Source organism: Ursus americanus, chromosome 26 (genome assembly GCF_024610735.1).
Source record: "Ursus americanus isolate L20-20 chromosome 26, mUrsAme1.1.p, whole genome shotgun sequence".
Classification (NCBI taxonomy): Eukaryota; Metazoa; Chordata; class Mammalia; order Carnivora; family Ursidae; genus Ursus; species Ursus americanus.
Window position 1 is genome coordinate 15,049,911 of NC_142152.1, and position 18,518 is coordinate 15,068,428.

At 40.3% G+C, this 18,518-nt stretch overlaps 1 protein-coding gene across 3 annotated transcripts in view; it reads right to left on the reverse strand.

Annotated features, from left to right (window-relative positions):
* Positions 1-18,518, reverse strand: part of DCAF5 (DDB1 and CUL4 associated factor 5) — a 91,694-nt gene that overhangs the window by 20,251 nt on the left and 52,925 nt on the right. For all 3 annotated transcript variants that reach the window (XM_045807960.2, XM_045807959.2, XM_045807961.2), the window contains exon 7: positions 5,030-5,096. In XM_045807960.2, the coding sequence (XP_045663916.1) occupies positions 5,030-5,096 (67 nt within the window). The remainder of the gene's footprint in view (positions 1-5,029; positions 5,097-18,518) is intronic.

Sequence of the window (18,518 nt, forward strand, 5' to 3'; positions counted from 1 at the left end):
TGGAGCAACAAGCACTTTATCATGGTGGACATCCTGGGACAGGTTTAAGTTATTCCTCAATAAAAGTGTACTTTAATATATGTGTTATAACTCAAGAAAAAAATTATTGTGGGGGTGGGTACATGAACAGAAAATTCTATAGCCAAATACCCATGTAGTATCCATGGGATGAATGCAGGATGTCATGTTTTCCTCTTTATTTAGTTGAGAAAATTGTTTTTTTTGTTGTGATTTATTCTTTGACCATAATTATTTACTAATTTTACTAATTTTCTTTCTTCATTGAGAAATTAAAGAAAACAGCACAAAAAGTGGAGCTTAATAAAGTTTTTTAAGGTGAAAGTTATTAAAAAAAGTGAACACCCTTATAACCGACATCCAAGTCAAAAAATGGAGTTTTTGCCATTGTCATGCCCCATGTGCCTCATTCCAATTATAACCCTTTCCCTCCCCTGAAACCAACTATTATCCTGATCTCTATATTAATCACCTCTCTGCATTTTTAATAATTTTATTCATCCAAGTGTGCATTCCTAAATAGTTTTGACTGATTTTTGTTTTATTTAGTATGTCTTTTACATTTCTTAAACAATGGGCTTCCTCCTGTCCATTTACTAGAGAAAATGGGCCATCTGACCTATCGTTTCTGACAGTCTGGATTTTGTGGGCTGTATGCTCACATTGTAGTACAATATGCTCCTCTGTGCTTCCTGCAAACTGAAGGCTGGCTTCTGAGGTTTTATTCAGAGTTGTTTTATCTGGCAAGCCTATCAGTAGTATTGTGTTCTTTTCATCAGGAGGCAAATAAATGTCTAATTGCCTTTTTTTTTAAGATGTTGGCACCTGTCACTGCTCAGTATTTAGATGTGTTAATTCATTGAGGGCTGCTAAGTGATTGCATTAAAATTCTATAATTTCTTTTTTAAACCTGTATTTTTGGCAGATATTCTCCCTGGATATAGAATTCTAGGTTGGCAGGTTTTAATTCTCTAAGCACCTTAGAGATATCATTCTATTGTATTCTGGCTTCCAAAATTTGGCCATCACTCTTATTGTTGCTCATTTATAGGTAATTTGTGTATTTTCTCAGGCTGCTTTTGGGCTTTTTCTCATTACCTTTTGTCTCTAAGAGTTTGACATATGATGTGCCTAAGTGTATTATATTTACCCTGTTTGTGGTTACTGAGTTTCTTGAATCTGAGAATTAGTCTATTTCATTTGTTTTCAGAAATTCTTTTAGCCATTGTCTTTTCATATATTGCTTCTGCTTCATTTTCTCTCTCTTATCCTCCTGGGACTTCAATTTCATACATGCTAGATCGTCTGTGTTCCACTTGTCTCTTACACTGTTCTGCTCTTTCCCTTCTCTGTTCACATTGTCCTTTGATAGCTTTTATTGACCTGTCTTCTATTCACCAAGCCTGTCCACTCACTGTAGCTTAAACCCACCCAATAAATTCTTAGTTTTAGATATAGTTTTCAGTTTTAGAATGTCTGCGTCATTGTTTTCTAAATAGATTCCAATTCTCCACTGAAATTCTCCATCTTTTTTCTATTTTTTTTTAAATATTTAAAGTCCTTAGCTGTTAACTTCAATATATAATACTGTGAGTTGGCTTCTATTGATTATTTTTTCACTCTTGCTTACTAGCCACATTTTCAGGCCTCATTATTTGTTATCATATGCTAGACACGGAGTATAAAAGAACCATGGAGACTGCTATGGACTGAACTGTCTCCCCCAAATACATATGCTGAAGCCCTAATTCCCAATGTGACAATATTTGAAGATAGGGCCTTTAAGGAAGTAATTAAGGTTAAATGAAGTTATAATCCAATGAGACTGGTGTCCTCATAAGAAGGGACACCAGTGATGTGTGTGCACAGAGAAAAGGCCATGTGAGCAAACAGTGAGAAGGTGGTCATTTGCAAGCCAAGGAGAGAGGCCCCCAGAGAAATCAAACTTGGCAGCACCTTGCTCTTATACTTCTAAGCTCCGGAACTGTGAGAAGATACATTTTTGTTGTTTAAGTCACCCATTTTGTGGGATTTTGTTATCACAGCCCTAACAGACTAACACAGAGACTAAAGCTGATTTCCTCTATACGGCATTTACCTAGTCTACTCTTAAGAAAATAAAGTAAGGGGCTGATCATCCTCAATCTAATCAGGAGGAACTAGGTCAGTGCTGGGTTGCTTCTTTAGTAGGAATACGTCTACTTCTGGTTTCAGATGTCTCAAAGTCAAGACCTGAAGGGTGCTTGTTGCACGTGCCTTTCTCTAACTGGGATCCGTGTCCTAAGCACCAGGAGATGACAGGGTAGTTCACTCAGCCTTCCTGGTCCAGCCCCATCCTTAAGTGTAAGCCTCTTGGTTTTTTTTTTTTTTAATTAATCTGTACGCCCAATGGGAGGCTCAAACTTACAACCCCAAGATCAAGAGTTGCGTGCTCTATAGACTGAGCCAGTCAGGCATCCTAACTTTTGGGCTTTTAATGGAGAGTCTGGCAAGTCTCTGCTGTCCTCTGCTCTGAATGTTTTGTCCCTTGGAGATTTTAAGCTGAGTTCTTTATCCTCCTTTCCCGGGCAGGTTCAAAATCTGGCATAAGCTCCATGGGAACAGGCCCCTCCCACAAGGGAGGGGACTTTATCTCCAAAATACTGTGTTTGTGTTAGGGTGGGACCTGCACTCTGTCTCTCCAACCCAGTCCCATAGCTCCCAGGGCAAACGCAGCACTCAGCGAATGTCCTACAGGAAAGATTGGCCATGTGGTTGGGGTACCTCTAGATTCTACTCTGTCATATGAATCCATGTGGCCACTGCAAATTCTGATTTCCTCTGACCCCAGCAGCCTGCCTGTGGCACCCGATCTGCAGCCTCCGTGCAGACGCCCCTAGGAGCGACGACGGTTGGCACCTTCGGGTGGGCTAGAAGGGCTCTTCCTTCTTCCGAACTTCAGTTCTTCTAGCACACTTTGTTCCCACAGCTCTCCGACACCTTTATGGCTTTTGTGATGTGACTGTTGTAGTTACTGCGGTGCGAGCCACCCACTGCATCCTCTGTGAAATCTGAAGTCCTACAAGTTCTTCTTTAATAGAAATTTTACATCCTTCTTCTTTCCTCCTTGAAATAGTATTTCCACATTATCTATCCCTTCCCCCTCAATTTCAGCCTAATATATTTTAGCACCTTGGAGGTGTTTACACCTCACAGCAATGCACCATGTGCTAGGGTTCAAATGGTCAGAAATTTATGGAGTGTTTTTGGTTTTCTGGGTTTTTTTTGTTTTTGTTTTCTAAAGTGGAAGAAGGGTAAAGGGGAAGTGGGAAAGGAGAATGTGTACTCTCTTAGGAATACTGATTTTATGAAAGAATACACATAGAGTTTGAGAATCTAGAACTGGATTCCTTTAAAGCAGCTGTACCTAGACAACCCTTGCAAAGTCTGCGTATCCATTTCCCAGTTTTAATATTGGAATCCTAAATTACCTATCAGGTCCCTGCCGACCCAAAGACTGCATAGTCATCTATACTTAAAAATGAGCCCACTGTGGCCCATACCTTAAATCAGTACAAAAATAAGCTGGGAGAGGAAAAAAATCTGTAATACTATTGCTAATTCTTCCCTATTCTCTCTTTATACAAACATGTATTCCATATCTATTTTAAAAATCACATTGACTTAATAATTAAAAGCTTTTTAAGGGGCACCTGGGTGGCTCAGCCATTAAGCGTCTGCCTTCGGCTCAGGTCATGATCCCAGGGTCCTGGAATAGAGACCCACATGGGGCTCCCTGCTCGGCAGGAAGCCTGCTTCTCCCTCTCACACTCCCTTTGCTTGTGTTCCCTCTCTTGCTGTCTCTGTCAAATAAATAACATATTTTTAAAAAATTTAAAAAATAAAAGATCAGGTAGGAGATATAATTAATTCTCAGATAATCAATCTATATGATTAAGGGGGTGGGAGACGTAATGGTTAGTGTTAGAATACCACCTTTGTTCAGCTAGACCGCTGCTGTCCCATCTGGTTGTGCTTCACAAGTAAGCTGCTTCACTCATGCCTTCCAAATTCCAGAAGGGAAAAAAGGGCTTTTGCAAGTGGTTTAGTAACCAGATCACAGTAATAGGATAGTTACATCAAAAGTGGGCTTCAACAAGTTTTGAAAGGCAGATGTTTGGTAACAATATTGTTAATTCAGCAACAGGCAAGCCAACAACTTCCCTAGACACTGAGCAGTAGGCAAATTTTATGTAATACACTTGGCATAGTCCTCTATTACTTTCCCAACTGCCATTTTCCAGTTTGATGCCATGTTATCACCTAGAGCAGATGGCTATACTGAGCTGTCCTGAGAATAAACAATAGACATTTTTCTACCAGTAGGAAGCAACCAGTGTTAAGACTCAACTGAGCACGCAAAGACACTATTATCAAGAATGAAGAATGATCCAGGCTGTTTGAAAGCTCAGATGGCCTAGATCCAAATTTATGGAAAGCTGCAGGTGTTTTTTAGAATACATCTAGAGAAAATGCAGAACTATTTCTTCCTAATTTCTTTGATATCTGGGATCAGCCAAACCCCAGGGAGTGAACCTGTCCATCAACACAGAAAGCTTCCCTTTATCAGGGAGTCCAAAGTTAAGGAAAAGACCCTAACAACTCTTTGTAGAGAAATAAACAAGAATCTGCAGATGGATAAAAAGGAAAAGCAAGGTAAAAATATTACAGGTGTGAAATAGGAGAGAAGAAAATGGACATAATGGAGATCTATGAAGTCTTCTTAAAGGTCTTAGGAGAAAGAAGTCTGAGCATCACTATGTCAAGAAGAGTCTGTATGAAGGTTATAGTGAAATCTGGCTTCTAATTTTTATGTTTAAATTTCCCTTGGTCACTTTTCTGATAAACTTACTATATTAAAAGAGAAATATCATCCTGTATTTCTACAGATCAGTCCTTTCAGGGCACAACATGCCAAAGGTCAACAGAGCCAACATTAGCAGTAGTTTATACTAGGGAGGGATATACTCACCTGCTTCTGGATCTGCAGGAATTCTCCACATGTACAGGTTAAAGTCATCAGAGCCTGAAAGGATATACTGTTGGGATAAAAACAAAAAACAACAACTTATTATTTATATCTTGATTGATTGATTGATTGATTGGCAAAATATCTACATCTATCTACCTAGCTATAAAAAGATTTTTTAGAAAATAAATGAGACAAATGGGCATATATTCATAAGGCACCATGCAGCAAACACCCTCTTTAAAGTATTTGCCAATCAAAATGTTCATTGGCTAAAATTCAGCAACAAAAACCAAACAACCTAATTCAAAAATGGGTAAAGGACTTAAACAGACATTTCTCCAAAGAAAATATATAAATGCCTAGTAAGCACATGTAAAGATGTTCAGCATCACTAATCATTAGGGAAATGAAAATCAAAATCACGATGAGATACCAGTTCACAGTCATTGGGATGGCTAACACCAAAAAAACAAAAACATAACAAAGCAAAATACCAGAAGACAAGTGTTGCCAAGGATGTGGTGAAATTGAATCCCTGTGCATTGCTGGTGGGAATATATAATGGTGAAACCACTATGGAACACAGTATGGAGTTTTCTCAAAAAGTTAAACATAGAACTACCATATGACCCAGCAATTCCACTCCTGGGTATATGTCAAAGAACCGAAAGCAGGAACTTGAGCTACCTGTACACCAGTGTTCATAAAAGAATGCTGACAACAGCCAAACGTGGAAACAACCCAAGTGTCCATCAATGGATGAATGGATAAATGTGGTATATACACACAACAGACTATCATTCAGCCTTAAAAAGGAAATTCTGACCCGTGCTACAACATGGATGAATCCTGAATGCATTATGCTAAGTGAAATAAGCCAGATACGAAAAGACAAATATTGTACGGTTCAACTTACATGAGGTGCTTAAGGTATAGTCAAATTCATAGAGACAGAAAGTAGAAGGGCAGTTGCTAAGGACCAGGGGGAGGAAGGACTGGGGAGCTGCTGTTTAATGGGTATGGAGTTTCAGTTTAGGAGGATGAAAAAGTTCTGGAAATGGATGGTGGTGATGGCTATACAACAATCTGAATTCAGTTAATGCCACAGAACAGCACACTTAAAAATGATTATAATGGGAAGTTCTGTTATGTGTGTGTATGTATGTGTATATATATTTAAGATTTTTATTATTGAAGCACAGTTGACATACAATGCTGTATTAGTTTCAGGTGTTCAACATAATGATTTTACATTTCTACACATTATTCAACGCTCACCACGATAAATGTAGTTACCATCTGTCACCATACACCATCACAGTATTATTGACTATATTCCCTGTGCTGTATTTTGTATTTCTGTGACTTATTTATAACTGAAGTTTGTGCTTTTTAATCCCCTTCACCTATTTCACCCATCTCCCCCACCCCCTTCCCTCTGGTAACCACCAGTTTGTTCTCTGTATTTATGAATCCGTATCTGGGTTTTGTTTGTTTGGGTTTTTAGATTACACATATAAATGAAACCATATGATATTTGTCTTTCTCTATCTGACTTATTTCAGTTAACAAAATACCCTCTAAGTCCATCCACATTGTTGCAAATGGCAAGATCTCATTCTTTTTTATGTCTGACTATATCCATATCTATCTATATCTATATCTGTATCTATATCTATATGCAAACCACATCTTCTTAATCCATTCATCTACTGATGCACACTTAGGTTGCTTCCATAGCTTGGCTATTGTAAAATAATGCTGCAAAAAACAAAGGGGTAATGTATCTTTCCAGATTAGTATTTTCCTTTTCTTTGGGCAAATACCCAGTAGTGGAATTACTGGATCATATGGTAGTTCTATTTTTAATTTTTCCAGGAGCCTCCATACAGTCTCCACAGTGATTGCTATGTTATGCATATTTTACCACAATTTTTCAAAAAAAAACTTCTAACACAGAACAAAAATTAGGAGCTGCCCAGATATGTTTTCTGCAAGTGTAAGCATCCTGAACGTCCCTGCTGTCAACTGACATCTTTGAATGGGAAGTCATCGCCAACCCAGCCACGAGTTAGTGCTAGGGGCATAAGCAATCCCCTTTTATGTGGCAGCTTCAAACTACTTGAGCTCAGACACAACACTGAGCCAGACTGATTCTAATTAAGACTTATAAAAGCATTGTCTAACAGCAACAAGTCAGCAATCCTGATAGCTCACTTATTTGCAAAGATTAACGAAAGTATATTACTTTAAGTTGAAGTCAGCACTACTTCCTGCCTTTTTGGTGTCATCTCCTTATTTCCCTAGAAAAAGAAAGGCCTACAGTTTTCTTGTCTTCTTTTTTTAAGAGAGGTGGAGAGTGGTGGGGCAAAGGGGTAGAGAGAGAGAATCTTAAGCAGGCTGCACGCCCAGCGTGGAGCCTAACGTGGGGCTTGATCTCACAACCCTGAGATCATAACTTGAGCCGAAATCAAGAGTTGGACACTTAACTGACTGAGCCATCCAGGCCACTAGGGCCTACAGTTTTCTAGAGAAAACTTCTTACTTAAAAATGACACTGAACAATTCCAAAAACTAAGTTCAACTTACACACAACCTCATGTCTAATGCAAATACTTTACAATAATTAAAAATCAATTCACCAGTCTTCAAAATACTTGTAGGAACATGAGAGAGAATGGAGGCAAAGAAAGGCATATTTAAAGATAAAGAAAATGCTATCCACAGGGGTTAGGTGATTTAGCCCAGGGCACAGTGGAAAAAGAAATGAGTCCAATTTCCTCATCTGGTTGCTCTCTGTTATTGTCTGAACGTTTGTGCTCCCCACCAAATATACATGTTGAAATCGTAATGCCCAATGTGATGGTATCAGGAGGTGGGGCCTTTGGGAGGTGATTAGGTCATAGGGTAGAGCCTTCCCGAACAGAATTAGCACTCTTGATAAGAGACCCAACAGAGGTCCCCAAGTGCCTTCCGCTATGTGAGGACACAGAGAGAAGCTGGCAGTCTGCAACCCGGAAGATGGCCTTCACCAGAACCCAACCATGCTGGTACCCTCATCTTGGACTTCCAGCTTCCAGAACTGTGAGAAAGAAATTACTGTAACTTATAAGACACCCAGTCTGTGCTATTTTGTTATAGTAGCCATAATAGACTAAGACACTCTCTGAAGCTCATTTAATTCTAAGATTCTATGCTTCCTCTGTGAAGGAATGGTGGAAATCAGATCCGAGCTAAAAGTCTCTAGGCTGCTGGGTCATAGTTACTGGACAAGTCACTACATAAATACGCTCAAGACAAGGAAACCCAAAGACTAATCCCACAAGACTTCAATTAAAAAGTTTCCTTAACAACATCAAAAGACAACTTGATTTTAAAAATGGGCAAAGGACCTGAATAGACATTTCTCCAAAGGAAAAAATATGTAATGGTCATACACAAATGGCCAATAAACAGATGAAAAGATGCTCAACATCACTAATCATTAGGGAAATGCATATCAAAACCACAGTAAGTTACTATCTCAGATTCATTAGGATGGCTCATATAAAAAAAAACCCAGCAAGCAGTTCCTCAAAAAATTAAAAATAAAATTACCACATGATCCAGCAATTACACTTCAAGGTAAATATACAAAAGAATTGAAAGAGGATCAGTAAGACATATTTGTACACCTATGTTCATAGCAGCACTATCACCCTAGCCAAGAGGTGGAAGCAACCCAGTGTCCATCAACAGATGAATGTATTAAAAAAATGTAGCATATACATACAATGGAACATTATTCAGCCTTAAAAAGGAAGGAAATTCTGACTTGTGCTACGACATGGATGAATCTTGAACATGCTAAGTGAAATAAGCCAATCACAAAAAGACAAATACTGTATGATTCCACTCATGAGGTACCTAGAGTAGTCACATTCATAGAGACAGAAAGTAGAATGATAGTTGCCAAGGACTGGGGGAAGGGAGGAATGGAGAGCTGCTGTTTAATGGGTATGGAGTTTCAGTTTGGGAAGATGAAAAACTTCTGGAGATGCATGGTGGAGACGGTTACATTATGATGTGAATATACTTAATACTACTGAAGTATACACTTTTTAAAAAAGTTTCCTTAATACAAGAAGAAGAAAAGAAAAAGTTAATCCTCATTGCCCTGACTTCAGGATTTATCCACCAACTCCCTGCAGTTTATGATACCTTCCTCATAGGAAGTTAGGAAGCTGGAATTCAGCAACCCAAGGGCTTTCCTCTCAAACCTGTTCACAGAACCACCTACTAGTTAGGGGAAAAGATTCCTTGTTTACATACTAACCAAGCACGTATGTGCCAGGTACTCTGGGACTTATGAAGACATGTAAGGTATAGCTGGGTTCCCAAGGAGCTTCAGGTAGAAAATACACATGTAGGTACACGACTACCATGCCAGGAAGCAGAAATCGCTCGGTGCCACAATGACAAGTAAGATGCCTGGTAATTCATAAAGAGGAAAAGCAAGACAGATTGGAGCACTGAGCTGACCTTGGGTAAAGACGTAAAAAAGGTGAAAGGAAGGGGAAAAGGGAAAGTAATGGGTGCTGTTTCAGCAGAAACAGGAAGGATGGCATAGCTCAGTCCTGGATACCCTGCTCATATCCCTCAGGCCTTACTGCTTCATATACTCTACCTCGCTGCCGACTGCCGGTATGGAAACCAAAGCCTAGGAGATTGCAGGCTGCTCTGGTAAATGAACACTTCTTGGAAGCAGCACTCAACTAATGCCTGATGGAAGTTGGTGTATCATAGTCCAGCTTTCTTGTTCCCAGGTGGAATAACTCTGAAGTGTGTGCTCAATACTCTCTCCTCTCAGGATCAAGCTCCAACTGCCCACAGCTGTTGCTGGCTCACTAAATCACCCTTCCTTTCCCTAGTCTACTCCCCCACTCCTCTAGTATTTCTTTTTTTTTTCTTCTTTTTTTAAAGATTTTTTATTTATTTATTCGACAGAGACAGAGACAGCCAGCGAGAGAGGGAACACAAGCAGGGGGAGTGGGAGAGGAAGAAGCAGGCTCATAGCGGAGGAGCCTGATGTGGGGCTCGATCCCACAACCCCGGGATCACGCCCTGAGCCGAAGGCAGACGCTTAACCGCTGTGCCACCCAGGCACCCCCTAGTATTTCTTACATTTCCAAATTAACCATGTGCACCTGAAACTTGAACCCAAAATAAGACACATGGGGAGAGAGAACATAAGAGAACTATCCGCTAATTATTTATATATATATAAATATATATATACAAATATATATATATATATTATATACTTCACTTATTACTCAACATCTCATTTCATGTTCTATGTTTAAAAGAGGTTATAAAACTTCATACAGAATTCCTGTTACCCTGTCCCCTCCCATACCTTTCTCAAACTAAACAAACAAAAAATAAATATTAAAAGAAAGTGGGGGGAAAAAGTGAGACAGGCTGGGCTTATCAGAGGTTTACTATTTCATAGCGAAGGATCAGTGCTTTCCTATTGCTTAGCTATTCAGCAGGGAAAGTCATGAAAAGGTAAAAGGGGACTCCCAGACAGAATGCTGACTCAGAAGACTGCCTTAGAAGGAAGAAAACTCCCACAGAGTAAAGGCCTCTGGGATTTAATATGACAGCTCCTAAAATATGTAGAAAATGCACACCATGTACAGGCTTCCCCTCAGGGATGACGGCAGTTCCTGACCCTCTCTTCCTCTTGGAACCATCACAAGGGAACGGCTAGGGATGATTTCCAAGGCGGGGGTCTTGACCCACTGCCGTCTAGTCAGACTGTTTAAGTGTTCACACACACTGGAATCACAAAACTGCCCTGGAATTCATTTATGGCATTTCATGGTTGTCTGCTGGGCCCCTTCCAGCATTAAAAGTTGGCTGCCTGGGATACTGCTGACTGTGGGAGACTGAAATAAAAATGAGTTCATCCTTTATTCATTAAACAAATATTTATCCAATGTCTACTATGTATTGGGCACTGTTCCAAGGAAAGAAATACGGAATTGATCAAAGAAAGATGCTGTCCCTGCCCTCATGAAGCTTCTTATATTTTACTGGGTGGGGTGAGAAAAAATTACATGCACATGTAATGTGAGAGGACACTGGATAAAGGAAAAAAAGAATATATATGTGTGTCTGATGGTGCCAAGTGTTATAAAGAAAAATTAAATAGGAGATTAGGACATATACAGGGTGCTGGGGGTTGGCTATTTCTGTCTTACATAGACTGATCACATAAGGCCTCTCTGATAACATGGCATTTTGAGCAGAGCTCAAATGAGGGAACAAGTTGTTTGAATATCTGGGAGAAGAGTCCTCCAGGAGAGGGGGCAGAGTTCTGGGCTAATTTAAAATGTAAGATAGCCAAAAGAGCTCTTTTGTCTTTCTCTTTCTTTCTTTCTTTTCTTTTTTTTTTTTAAGCTTTGCAAAAACAAAGATTATTTCAAGCAGGCTGACTACAGAGATATGTTTAACATTATCAGAGCAGCTGGAAATGTTCCCCTCTTCTAAGGGTGTATTGGAAGGGCCCATGTCCTCCTAAAGTCAGGTTGGAGCCTCCGACTGAGGCCCTGCTAAAAGAGGGTGCTCAAGAGGACAACTGGGGCACTGCTAGTCTTGACTGGCCACCTCACAGATATTTAAATATTTCCTGTGGGATGCAAGGAAAAAAGAGCAAGAGAACAAAGACCAAATAGTGCCAACACCATCACTACCAATAGAAACCCAAACTGCATAATTATATCCAAATTTAGAAACACAGTAATTATTTGAATTAACCAGAAAACTGAACTTCACCTCAAGTGGTGGAACTGAAAGTACAGGTTTCTCTTTCTTTTCCTTTTTACGTTGATATCTAATTTCAAATAGTCTCTGCATATTTTTACCCAGGGAATCTGGTGTTGAATCTGAAGCTGACCTGGAGTAAAGGCTTCTGGCCTAGATAACAGAATGGTTCAGCAGCAGATAACCCTTTAAAAACAGGTAAGCAACAGAAACAACAGAAAAAATGGTTGCCCCAAATTCTGACATTTAACATTTTTACTTCCTCTCATGATGGAGGACTTTATAAGCAAAATTCACATTTAAGGGGCGCCTGGGTGGCACAGCGGTTAAGCGCCTGCCTTCGGCTCAGGGCGTGATCCCGGCGCTGTGGGATGGAGCCCCACGTCAGGCTCCTCTGCTATGAGCCTGCTTCTTCCTCTCCCACTCCCCCTGCTTGTGTTCCCTCTCTCACTGGCTGTCTCTATCTCTGTCAAATAAATAAATAAAATCTTTAAAAAAAAAAATTCACATTTAAAACACGACCATGAAAAAACGTAGATTGTTGTTCAGTTTTAGAAAAGCAAAAACTAAACAAGGTGATATTAAGTTTATCACCAAGTGTGACACGAATATAAAGAATTACCTTCTCTTAGGTCTTTTCTTTGACTTTATTCTAAACAATGTGGGGGGTAAATGAAAAATTAAAAACTCGCTCATACGAATCTTTTATCTTATATCCTAACTGAGATGAATAGGGCAGGGCTCCAAAGAAGGAGAAAAACATTTTAGATAATCTATTATCTAGGCAATTAAAGTCCCATTTCCCAAAATGCTCTAGATTACGGGGAGGGGGGCCCGCGGGGAGGTGGGAGACCCACAGGCTAGTTCAAATCAGAGAGTGGGAGACGTACTTAATTTTAATTTGGCTTTATAAGATGGGTGACACCAATGCAAAAATGAGCATTAAGCTGTGTGGATCCGTATCACCCACAATCCTTCCCAGCTGGCAATGAAAGTTAAAGTCTTGCTACACTCTGACCCATCTCGCTGTTCATTCATCCTATAGTCCCAAGACGACAGCCTGTTTACTACTCATCTCGATGCAGCCTAGTCATTCTGAGTAGAGGTAACCTGAGGCCAGTGCATTTTACCTAATCCTTTTATCTAATCCACTGTCAGTATGGAGTATTAACTTGGTCAAGCAGAGGGACACAACAGCTGTTCTTCTCAATAGATTTTTAAGGAACCACCATCATCAAACGAAAAAAAGATGACTGCATTAGCACTCTGTCACTGTCTCATTTGCCCACGTATTCTTGTCAATCCATTAACCTTTATAGAAAATAGCCATTCACCTAACACTTCCTACTCTCTGGTAGGCTGCTGCAATGCCCAGCGTCCCCTCCAGGAACTCCTGCCCCTTTCACCTCTTACATTCTCCAATTACACAAGCTCTGAGCAAGACCTTTTTCTATCTGCAAAGGCATTTTGTTAGCTGAATACCCAGAGAAGTCCATACCTCTAAATACAGACACCACCTTTATAGAGTCACCCAAGTCACAAGAAATTTTTAGTAACTTGAAGGTTCAAAGAGGGACCTAAGCATGGACTGGCCTGCCACGGCAAAACTGACTACTAAACAGAAGCTTCTTAGAAGAAAATAGAAAAACAAAAAACAAAACACAAAACAAAAAAAACCAAACCCAAATTTATTAGCCATCTTCTAGCAAAGCAATTATTTCTCTTTCCCTAACACCTTTATTTAAACATGTTACAGATAACCCTACCAACAATATTCTAAGGCCTCACAGGGCTTAGAAACATAGATATAAACAAACACTGCCCCCTTCTTCCCACCCAAAATCCACATTAAAAAGAGGAAAATGTTCTACACAGCAGGAGGGATAGGCCATCACCCGATATGCTCCAAGAATAACCCATTAATGTCTTAACAGGCCTTTTGCTAATAGAAAAATCTCTTTCTGCTCCATTTCTAAGTGTATGTGTATGTATGTGTGTGTGCCTGTGTGTTTGCACAGCATGTGATATTTCTATACATCTGCTGATAACGAAGGGAACATATCAATCAGTTACTATTCACTGAGTACTGATCACCTTACACAGTTTTCTTCAAGGCTCCTTCGAGAGTAATTGATTAACTAGTCTCTAGTAAATGGCATGCCCGTCTAATTAACTGTATTGACTAGGACAGAAAAACCAGATGGCTCTTCTAGCCTAGATCAGTAACAGCAGAGAGACTGCTATTTAAATCTTACTTCTCCCTGACCTTTTGTCAGAAAGGGAAAAAAATGTGATTGAACAATTTCATGATGTACTCTTTCGAAGATGATTTCCAGAAAAAGGTTTGCAATTGGTATATAATATTTGTTATCATTTACACCCAGTACCTGCCACAAATGCCATCCAAATCAATCAGAGCAATTTTGCTTTGGAAATGGCCAAAGCCATAGGTTTATTTTATCTAATTTGTGGTAGGAGAAATGGAATTCCCTTGCCTCCCAACCAAAGAATACAAATATGCATACCCATAAGACTATCACTATTTTTTGCTCATGTAAAGTTACATGACTCTTGCTTCTTTGGACCACTTGCCATTTCGGCTCCATTAGGCCTCTGGAATTCCTTGGTTTATTAAAATAGCCAAGTAGGAAAAATTCTATTAATAAAGAAGTGTTCCATAAAGACAGCCAATAATAGTCAAATAATCAGTAGGGAAGAAATGTAAAAATGCTCTAAATCTCCAACAGCTGCTTGTAACAAAGTAGCCTGCATTACTTAAAGATGAATTTTTATTTGGCAAAACTCTTTTGGAAAACTGGGCAAGATGACGGGCAATCAACCCAATGGCCTTCAGCACTGATCTCTACTCTGTGGGCCTCGGTTGCTGCATGGGGGCCTGGGCAGTGGAGAGATGGCATCATTCATTTCAGTTTGCATGTGAGTATTTACACTCTTCATTCAAGCAGGGGTCTCCTACCACTCAGAGTAAGAAATTTTACTTTCCTTTTTCTCCAAAGTCTGAAGACACCTGAAAGAGAGGCAAAGGTACTGAAAGTAAAATTTCTAAGGAAGATAGGGCAAGTAGAGCAGGAAAGGTTATACTCTGTTCCCTTCATGAATATCTACCAGCAATCTCCTAGTAGAGTCCAGCCTCCAAGCCAGGAACTGTACATTAAAGGAGAACTGTCATGATGTGTCACTAGATCCTATCAATTCCTTTTGTTCCTACGAAGAAATCAGCTCACCTGCATTCCTTCTCAGCTAAATACTTATAAACCAGACCATATCTAGCAGGCCTGCTATAGTCCAGAACCTTTCAAGCTTTAAAGCTCTAAAAATGCATCAGTAAATGAACTAAAAGAGCTAATCCATGGGTAAAAACTTATTTCGGGATTTCTAACACCTAAAACCTCTAGGTTTCAGCAATTCCATAAACTCTTTAATTTTACATGCAAAATGATGTGTGTATGTCCATTTTCCTGAAATAAGTGTTCATAGCTTTTAGATTTTCAAAAAGGTTCAAGATTCCAAAAGAGTTATACATGGCTGATTTAATAAGCTATTTTCATGCTACCTCCTCTCTATAAAATAAAAACCTCTAAATAATTCACCTAAATAATATATACAAGAAGGAATTCCTCTTCCTCATTAGCCCATGGAAGATGCTACCAACACTTGCTCTGTAGAACCCAGGTGGCAGCATGTCTATGAGGAAGAGAGGAGAGCACAATCACAAGCAAGAGACTGAGTCTAGTCCTCCTTCTATGACCGATGACATCTGCTGTTTCAAACACTATAGTCCTCAGCTTTGCATTGGGGTGAAATCTGTCACTGGGAGGATTCAACATGAAATGAAAGTGCTTCAGAAGCTAAAGGGCTAAAAATATACAAGACAGAAAAGAAAGATGAGGAGAAGAAAATATTAGCCTCAAGTTGCACAAAGCAGGTCAAAGGATGGACCCCAAGAGTATGCCTTTATTTCAGATAAAGGAGAACATATGGAATGCCACACCCGCCATGAGCTTCATCAGAGGTACATGGAGTTATAAAAACAGCAAAGTTATAACTTTACATGCTTCACTGGCCCGGAGCACACTTACTGGTGGATGCCTGCACCTCCGCTATACTCATATAATGTCAACACAGAAAGGCTGAGTGATGATGTAATGTCTGAGGCCAGGCCACGTATTCAAGGCCATTTTGTTGGACTCACAGGGAATAAGTCAGCTCTTCTCTCCAGGGGATGAGTTAGGATGATTTCATTCTCACCATTTTGGGGACCCTGACATCTATCAAGTTTAAAAAAAAAGGCCTGTGTAAGTGATCCAAGTGTTCAGACACTCCAATGCTCAGCCCTTTCGAGAAAATATTTATCATACTTTCCCTTTCCTTTCCCATCCCATTTTCAGCAAGGGGTAGGAACTATAAGGCCAGGCTTTAGGTAAGACCAAAGCAAAAAAAGATTTAAAAATTACCACACCAAGGCGGCCTGGGTGGCTCAGTGGGTTAAGCATCTGCCTTCGGCTCAGGTCAGGATCCCAGGGTCCAGGGATCGAGCCTTGTGTCGGGCTCCCTGCTCAGTGGGGAGCCTGCTTCTCCCTCTGCCCACCGCTCCCCCTGCTTGTGCGCTCACTCTCTCACTCTCTCTCTGACAAATAAATAAATAAAATCTAAAAAAAGAAAAAAAATTACCACATTGTCCATTTCCAGGCTACCTATACCTGTTAGCCTGAAAGACTTACTTCCCAGAAGCCTGAGCTCTGCTGGACTTTCACAATGTAGGGCAAGAACCATTTAAGGAATTGCGAAAGAAAGAGAACAAAAGCCGAGTGCTGCCTTACAAGTGTGTGCCAGAAGAGCTAGCAGGTGGAAAATTGGCCTTCTTTTTTAACCCTGTTAAGAGACTGGCTCACTGAGTATGTGGAGGGGAGTGTGAAGCTTGGGAGACAGAATGTACCCAGTCAGGCTTCAGGGAGAAAAGGAAAAACAAAAAATCCAAGTGCGATGGTGATAGCAAGGAGTGCCCTTGGATTCAGGCAGCCTCCAGAGGAAGGAGTGCTATTTTACTGTAAGACTTTTTTTTTTTTTAAGATTTTATTTATTTCAGAGAGAGAGAGAGCACAAGAGGGGGAGACAGGCAGAGGGAGAGGGAGAAGTAGACTCCCTGCTGAGCAGGGAGCCTGACATGGGGCTCAAACCCAGGACCCCAAGATCATGACCTGAGCCGAAGTCAGATGCTTAAATGACTGAGCCACCCAGGCGCCCCGGCTGCAAGATTCCTCACCATACTTTAAGACTAGAAGGTGGGCTGGTTTAAAAAAAAAAAAAAAGTTCAAGGCCGTATTTGGGCTAATTGTTTCTGTTGATGTTCAGCCAATCTGATGTCACTTATGCCACCTTATCTGATGGCAGAAGTTACTAAACTTGAATAATTAAAAGATTGTACTAGAAATAAACAAACTACATATTTTTGGCCAAAAGTAGGGAAGAGAGATTGTATAGAGGGCTTTCAATGAAAATCTTGGGGCCCCTGGCTGGCTCAGTCAGAAGAATGTGCAACTCCTGATCTCAGGGTCAGGAGTTCGAACCCCGCATTGGGTGTAGAGATTACTTTAAACTAAAAAAAAAATACAAGGAAAAAAAGAGAAAATTTCAAAGAGGTTATTATCTGGCAGTCATGTATCTTTTTTCTTTTTTAAAGGTTTTATTTATTTGAGAGAGAGAGAGCGTGAGCATGAGCAGGGGGGAGGGGCAGAGGGAGAGGGAGAAGCTGAGTCCCCACTGAGCGGGGAGTGGTGGTCATGTGTCTACCACAGCATCTGGCACACAGCAGATGCTCAGTAAATATCTGCTTTTTACTGTAAAGATGGGTGGAAAGGGAGGCATGAAGTAAGGGTCCAGCAGGAGACAGGAAAAAGAAGCCTGTCTCCACTCACCTATGAATTAGCGACAGACCAAGAAACTAAACACAAGAGAAAAATATCCTGCTGAAGCACGGAGGTTTCAAACTGGTGGCTTCTAATGCAGAATAGGTATGATGTACAGATTTATTTTACCCATACAATAAGGTATTAATCTGCTGTGGTATTTAAAAAAATCAGGAGATTTTACACTAAAATCTTGATTTTTGGCTTCCCTTGAAAAAACCCAGAGACCCTCATGGCAATGATGAGCTGAAGCTGAGTCAAAGCTTCATTTAGATGGGATTCATTCATGTTTAGATGGCGTGGGATCTCTATCATGGGCCCCAGTCGCCACCACCCCCACTGATGACTTCTAACTCAATTCACTCATTTTTGCTGCTAGCCTTGCTTCTGCTGGCATCAAGTTGTAGAGTGAAAAGGGCCGTAACATGACTCTGGATCTCGTGGTTGTGAGTTTGAGCCTCCCACCCGGCCCCATTGGGTACAGAGATTACTTAAAAATAAAATCTTAAAAAGAAAAAGAAAAGGGCTCTACTGAGATCTCAAAAACTTGTGTTCTAGTCCTGGCTCAGCTGCAAACATGTATATGTGTTTTTTTTGTTTTTTTTTTTAAAGATTTCATTCATTTATTTGATAGAGAGAGAGACAGCCAGCAGGAGAGGGAACACAAGCAGGGGCAGTGGGAGAGGAAGAAGCAGGCTCCTCCCAGGCTCCACCCCCGATGCGTGGCTCGAGCCCAGGACCTTGGGATCATG